This window comes from Haliotis rubra, unplaced genomic scaffold (assembly GCF_003918875.1).
Source record: "Haliotis rubra isolate DU_JTF1 unplaced genomic scaffold, ASM391887v1 Scf917, whole genome shotgun sequence".
NCBI lineage: Eukaryota > Metazoa > Mollusca > Gastropoda > Lepetellida > Haliotidae > Haliotis > Haliotis rubra.
This window is the reverse complement of record NW_025767654.1, coordinates 387,005-394,470: the sequence shown is the minus strand read 5'-3', so window position 1 is coordinate 394,470 and position 7,466 is coordinate 387,005. Positions and strand designations below refer to the sequence as shown.

The 7,466-nt window shown below is 39.0% G+C and overlaps 1 protein-coding gene and 1 long non-coding RNA gene across 2 annotated transcripts; both read right to left on the bottom strand.

Annotated features, from left to right (window-relative positions):
- Positions 1-475: 475 nt before the first annotated feature.
- LOC124264262 (NXPE family member 3-like) lies at positions 476-4,235 on the bottom strand. The gene is made up of 3 exons (XM_046699002.1): positions 3,980-4,235; positions 2,833-2,885; positions 476-1,308 (listed from the first exon to the last, which is right to left on the bottom strand). Exons 1-3 carry the CDS (start codon positions 4,156-4,158, stop codon positions 515-517), a joined length of 1,026 nt encoding a protein of 341 aa, XP_046554958.1. The 5' UTR covers positions 4,159-4,235; the 3' UTR covers positions 476-514.
- A 205-nt stretch (positions 4,236-4,440) lies between these two features.
- LOC124264261 lies at positions 4,441-6,280 on the bottom strand. Its single transcript, XR_006895086.1, has 2 exons — positions 6,195-6,280; positions 4,441-4,644 (listed from the first exon to the last, which is right to left on the bottom strand). It is a non-coding gene; the product is annotated as an uncharacterized LOC124264261 (long non-coding RNA).
- Between the last annotated feature and the right edge of the window lie 1,186 nt (positions 6,281-7,466).

Below are 7,466 nucleotides of genomic sequence, written 5' to 3'. Positions count from 1 at the left end.
TGAGCATCGATCCACGCAACTGGGACACAATGACATAGACGCAGAATGACAGTACGCACACGTGAATGAATCAGTTCACCAGTTAAAGCAGGTCACCGTGACATAAACGCCCCAATCCACTTGTTAGTGCAGTTTGAGAAATACTAAAAACATCCACAATCAAACACTTGTCTCTTGTTGAGTTGGGCAAATCCTAAATGTAGTATACAGTTAGTATATCAGCCCTGTCTGTAAAAATATTTTCGATTCGTTGGAAACACAGTTACTACTTAGGCGATATTTATCTACTGCAGGCGGCAAGCTTGTTATATCAATCACTAATACAGTATTACATTCAGTAGGTCGTGAGTGGAAAGTAATACGTGGTAACGCGAGACAGTCACAAACAACATGACCATATTCATGGGCGGATTAGTACAACAAATAACCGTTGTTTGTATGTAAAATATGAAGTTTCAGAAAACAAAATAATTCCTTGTTTTCCACGATACGTCTAAGGATGCAAATGAAATCTTCACTTTTCACATACGTATCCGAGAAAATTGCGAATCATCGTATCTATCAGTTTTTCATCTGGATGAACACTGGCACTCTCAATAGAAAGAAGCATTTCCCAATAGTCGAGGTAAATTACACGGTCATACAGGTTTACAAACTCTTGTCTAATAATTCTGTCATATACAGGGCCCCACATTCTACCAAACGTAGATACAATTTTAGTCACTACAAAATAGTGAGGTCCTTTAATTGCAATTTTTATATCTGGCGAACGCATCAATAATCGTTGTATGGCTTGTTTGATGCGCTGTATTTGAGCCCTGAACATGTGTACAGGGTAGAATAGGAAATGGGCATATAGATGAATGAGCACAATGTCTCTTGAACCAGAAGGTATTTCATCCAGATGAACAAATGATGGTCTAAGGGCAGTTCTACTGGCATTGTCAAAAGTCATTGGCAGACCGTGCGGAGACCAAAAGGCAGTATAGTTAAACCTCTTGCTGTATGCCTCGGAATAGGAATACCACTTGCCGTTTGTTTGCTCTATTGCTTGCTTTGGACCTATTCTCCAAGTAAGATTCAGATGCTTGTACAAGAATGAAAACCACTGTCTGACCGTCGAATCACCAAACATTCTGAGAGTTCTGTTGGTAAGGCAGCGGTTGTAGTCCTTAACACTGACGTCGATAAAACACTCCAGGGGATGCCAGGTGGAGTTATAAAAGAAGCCTACAGGTTTTGACACCCAGGAATTCCGGACACTTGCCCTGCTGCACGGAATCTTTGCCGACAGCGATGTGTCTTGCGCTGAAACATCAGGTAGTTACATTTATACATGCCTGGTTTAAAATTATGAATTTTATGTAACTTACAAGCCTGTTGTAATTGGACAGACAACTGGACATAGTAAGTTGTGTTTTCGTCGTGTGCTCACACCAAACTGTTCTTCAAGTATACAAATAGTGGCTGAAATCAGTTGTGGATGATGTCAAGCAATTCACAAAGTCTGACAATCCGATACGGTTCTGTCGTCTCGTATGACGAGAATGCTTGGGACATACACACCGAGAGCTCAAAAGAGAAGAACGTGGATCATGTGGTCAAGCTGAGTGGCTTCATGGTCAAATCAGTGTCAATATATGATGACCATAGGCATTTAATTAGTGAATGAGTTAAGATTTTAAGTCACATCGGCAATATTTCAGCCATATCGTGACTAAAAACAAGTTATAATTTCATAATAAATAACGAGAAATTGTAAAACCCTGTCAGTGAAGGACAGTAAAATAACTAGATTATCACAGATTCCAATTTAAAACTAGTAATGAACTCCAAAACATCTTAACTATATATGATAATACAATATAAAAAACAGGCTATAGATTGCCAACAACTGAAGGTAGATCACAATACTAGGGACCATTGGAACTTACAGTACACTTGCTTCCTGTATGGACCCTAGCTGGATTTACATCATCCCTTCAGCTGTCAGCAAGGTTATACAATTTAGCCATAAATTAAAATAACATATATTATACAGTTAAAAGTAATGGTATGTGTAAATTAACTTTTAATGTTTTGGGATTTACGTACCCCCACAGGAGGACAATAACTTCATAATGCTTCAACCCCCTGTGAGGAGGGCCTTTCTGTTGTCAGTTCTAGCCAGGCATTAAAGTTCAGATTGACAATAATAAGGCCGTGCTTTTCAATAGTCCGTGCTGACAGAAACTGACAGATCTTTTCTTAACCAAACCTAAGGACATGAGGTAATTCTAGCGCTAAGGCTGTTTTGTGCAACGGTGTCATTCATAATACAAGCATAATAGTCACGCACATTCATGACTCTAGAGGACTGTCATTCTTAAAAACAGCAAGCAAACATCTAACTCTTGAATCAAGACGTTAGAGTCCAGGAGGTGTCATCATTAATTTAATAACTTTTGAAAGATTCATTATTTCCTATTGAAATGTAAATTAAGACCAAATATGTTTTTCTGTAAGTACCCATATCCCTAACAATGCATATGATTTTGTTCTTAAAATGTGTTTCTGCAGATTTCATCCTTGCTGCTAACAATTTGCTTCTTGGGACAGTAAACGGACACGTACGCGAAGTGGTTTAGGAAGAGGGTAAGTGTTAGGGTTACATATTTCACAAGGTGAGAGGAATTGTTACGTATGTATTGGCATTCAAAGAAATAACAGCCTTTGGGTTTCGCCTAGTCTCTCAACACTTAAGAGATGCAACTTTTTATATAGTATGAATTGTCTTGTTTAGGAAGACTTGATATAAGTTAAGCCTATCAACTGAATATACAGAGAACATACCAGTTGAAATATTGACTCGGACAACATCAGGAAGAATCTGTGGGCCGGCCGATCTGAAATCATTAATTATGGTTTGGTTCAAGCAAAATACATATTGGCGTCTAACAATTAGGCACTTGTAGTGTACTATGTGTCTAATGTCATTGTAACAACCTTTTTCATTCAATATCATAATGAGCATTGTGGCTCATTTGTACATGGTACCAGATAAACCTTTGGGTTATCATGTTAGAGTCGTTCCCAGCATGCTGGCTCGGTCCTCAGGAACTCTGTAACTCCAGTATTCCACTTCATTCGCAGCATTTGAAGAAAAACGTTACAATCCTTTAGCCATCAACAAGAAATTTCTATGAGTTGATTCGATTGTACGACTGTCTGAGAATCACTGTTGACTAGTAAAATGAACGCATCGGTGCATCATCCATCATAAACACATGCAAGAAATCGTCAATTATTCAAGTGAAAAACAGCAACATGGGGACGTATGGTATAAGTCGAAATAAGGAATTGCATCGGACATCAATATGTAATTTAAACGTCAAATTAGGAAATGTCCTCCATATGTGACCCGTGAAGATTCGGGTTAGAATTAATCTTCAGCAACCCATGCTTGTCGTTAAAGGCGACTTACGGGGATCGGGTGGTCAGGTTCGCTGACTTGGCTGATACATGTCATTGTATCTCATTAGCGTAGATTGATGCTCATGGTGTGGATCACTGGATTGTCTGGACAAGACTCGATTATTTACAGACCACCGCCATATTGCTTTTAATATTGGTGAGTGCGGCGTAATACTAAACACACTCACTCGCACCTCCATACGTCCACCGTAAAACGTTTTGAAATCTTGTAATCGTATCGGAACAGCTTCTGAGCAAGAGTCATATGACATTGATACAAAGACATTGTTTTATCTCAAATGTTGTGAAAGAGTAACATCAAAGGCTGGACATCAACAATTGCTTTGTCTTGATTCCATTGGGATTCACATCGCTATCTATTTTGGTTATTGCTCGTTTTAAATAACAAACCAAATATCTGTCATTGTTCTTCTATAATAAAATACTGAAAATAGGAAATAGGTATCAAGTCTGATTGAAAAAACAACAACAACAAGTAATTGATTATTTCAGGAGTGATACTTACGAAAAATACCATTTGCTGTTATTCTTTTGATTTAATCCTACATATTTCAGAGAATTGACACCTGTCCAGTGGTCGCACTGAATTCCTCTCTTCTTTGGTCTGTCACAATACAATGGAACACCATAATGTTTATCTGTTAAATTACAAACTTTGCCCTTGTTCAGTAATCTGCTTTCCATGTGCCCCGGGGTAGTCTCTGTTAATGTAGTTGTATTAAATATGCATATTAGAATCTTTCCACGGTATCCGTGTCTAAATTCCCCTGTTTGCAAAGCCAGTTTTCGCTGGAAGCCACCATTGCTGCACGGATGACAGCTTGTCCGGTCCACAAGATGGGCAGGGTACCAGTATATGTCCCGTTACCATGGTCAGTAACAGTTCCGGCTGAGGCTGCTCCTTTTCCTTGGTCTCGCATCCATACAATGAGCATGTCTCCACCTCGGGTTTTCGTTCTGTTCTTGTGGTCGAATAGTACAATCTTCACTGTGATTGTTTCATTAAGTCGGTACCCAAGTTCAGGGTTGACAATTGACATCTTTGAGGTTCTTGGAGATGCATGCCTATTTGTATCATCGATTTCGACATCACTGATATGCATTTCCAGTCCATGACTTTGCTTTTGATGTCCAGTTCTCGAAGGGTAAGGCTGTCGTAAGATTTGAATCCTGCAAGATATCATGTATAGCTGAAATTTTTTTCGTATCATTTGGTGCGGTGTTGTATGCAGCAAAGCACTGGTAAACACTAAACAGTATGAAAGTCCGTAAGAACAGAACCAATCCATTGTCCAGCAATCTATTTCGCTTTCAAAGAGCATCTATTTTACCAGTGAGGATGTCAATTTCCCAATGGCAGTTTTGCAGTACCATCCAAAATTTCCGAAAATGGTCAACATCAATCTTTAAAAATATGTAAAATATTGCAAGAATCATGCAATCAATGCGCGTGGGTCCGTGTTTCATTCCCTAACGATGGCGAATATGGAGAACTGTGGCAAGACAACACTATTTATCACAACTAGTGAGTGAGTTTAGTTTTACTCCGCACACATACATATTCCAGCTATAGGGTGGCGGTCTGTAAATAATCGAGTCTGGACCAGACAATCCAGTAATCAAAAGCATGAGCATCGGTCTGCGCAATTGGGAACCGATGACATGTGTTAACTAAGCCAGCGAGACTGACCACCAGATCCCGTTAGTCGCCTCCTACGACAAGCATGGATTACTGAAGGTTCATTCTAACCCGGACATTCACGGGTGCCATACTAGGGACCATGTGGGGTTACAATACTTTGGCTACCTGCATGGACCCTAGCTGGACTGGGGATTGTAGTGAATTTTAGCCATCATTTAAAACAACAATTATTCTGCGATTAAAATAACTTTGTAGGTCGAAATTGACTTTGAAAGTTTTGGGACTTACGTATCTTCTCAGGAGGACAATAATTTGACAATGATTTAACCCCCTTCAACGATACAGCCTCTGATCGTCTAAGTTGCCTCTGACCATCTAACTTAAACTCTACTAATATTCAAAATCAACTATCTACACAATATCAAAATTTATCAGTTAAATCAATTTCTGGTAAAATCAAAGGATTAAATGAGGAGCAACATGATTAAAAAGATCGCCGCATGATGACCTCTTCAAATCAGGACTGACAACCCAAGCAGGTGTAACCGTTAGTTGGTTTAGTTGCATGTAATTTATAAATACCTACTTGAGTGCCCCACTTCTTTCGCATCATATCACGGATGAAGGATCTAATGACTGCTCTGTACTCGGAGTATGAGAAGTGGTGTCACAAATTTGTTGAGTTCTGCTTAGCAGCAAAATCGGCCTTTTTGTTTCCTAACAATAGTACTGGAATCTGGAGAAAGTGTAGTCCCAAATATAACGTGTGTTAAATGTGATGGTCCGTAAAAAAATATGTCTGTGTCAGACATTCCACTGACTGTCGTAAAAAAATATCGATCCGTGACACTGAAATACCACATCGCACTGATAACCGAGTCTGAACTTTCAAACGTCAGCTCGTCCGTCAACAAGTCAGTCATGAGATCAGTTGTTGCTCACGCTGACCCAGGAGAATGGACTCAATTTGGACTCTCTGTGTCCTGGCTCGGATTTGGCTGGCAGTCTCACAGCATGTATAACTGGTTACCTTGTTCTGGGGTTGGCTGAGGACCTAGCAGAGGCATGTCATACTTACTTATCAAAACGTCTCCATGATACAAATGAGGTTGCGACGAAAAGTACAACTAAGAGACAGACAAATCTGGGACGTGGAACACTCAACATCTGAAACAAATTCGAAATTGAAATTCAAAGGGCTGAAAGTAATATGAGGCTCTGAAGGTCACCTAGAAAGTCAACCAGTTAAAACACCCATCCACGAACAATGTTCTCGGCATTGCAATTCAAATACTTTTGTGTACATATTGGGTACAAATATATTAACAAATATGAATCAAGTAAAATAATTTTCCACAATCTATGTCCACAATAATAATCTGTCCATTTATAGTTATCTGTGGGAATCAATATGTGTTAATGTTCCATTCTTTTACCGGCTCGGTTGACACTGCTACAAAATCAGACGGTATTACCCAAAAAGGCGTACATTAGACCGTATTACCCGAGGGAGAAGTTTACAACGTATTTATCTTGTCGCCACGTTAAATGCACAAAATATCATTTTTATTTCATTATGAAGATCGATAAGCTCGCTATTGATATTTATTTTCTCATTCAACTATCTTGAGAAGTATACAACTCATAATATTTTCCTCTTCATCATATCAGCTTATAAATGCCACTCAAAGAAGTCTTTAAACGGTTTGTATATTTTGTAAATCTCAGACTACCCTATGGTTGATGGATCACTCACTTATTCGGTTTATCGACCCGTACTTTAAAGGCAAGAATTTATGGATGTCACCTTCTTTATTTTGATGGACACGACATTTCGGAGTATATTAATTCTTTCTCCTTCTTCAGGTGAATGAAAGACTAGAAAACACACAGCTACATATGTGCATGTGAAACAACAGTGAAGAGACAAAAAGGGAAACCAGTAGTTAATTAGCACTAATAGATCATATGTATTTTCTCTTTTTTGAACACACACACACTCACACCCCAAATTTAAAAAAAGCCAAAACATTTGTATCTCACCGAGTGGGATGACAAAGGTCATTTTATAACTGGCCGGCGCTAGTACATCAACATTGTACATATTATGTGCCTATTATGTAACGACATTTATAACCTTTAGGTTAATCATTGACAGCAAGGCCAATATTTATTATATTCGTAGTCATCATGAATTCCGGCCTTTGCAAGTGAGCTCCTGAGTATGTACTGTGTATTCCTGATTTCGCGGCAAATGAAAGGTGTGTGCATTGCGGCAGTCGAGGCCCTACGTAATAGAGTGTGTGCTAAGGTGGATTTATTCATGTTCGACAAGCTGTTCTGACCAAGT

What these genes read in the sequence shown, in the direction of transcription:
- LOC124264262 (XM_046699002.1), bottom strand. Translation starts at nt 4,158, where the DNA reads ATGGAAAGCAGATTACTGAACAAGGGCAAAGTTTGTAATTTAACAGAT. An exon ending in AACAGCAAATGGTATTTTTC is followed by an intron (nt 2,886 to 3,979) that starts GTAAGTATCACT and finishes TAATGATTTCAG; the next exon opens with ATCGGCCGGCCCACAGATTC. An exon ending in CCGAGTCAATATTTCAACTG is followed by an intron (nt 1,309 to 2,832) that starts GTATGTTCTCTG and finishes CTGATGTTTCAG; the next exon opens with CGCAAGACACATCGCTGTCG.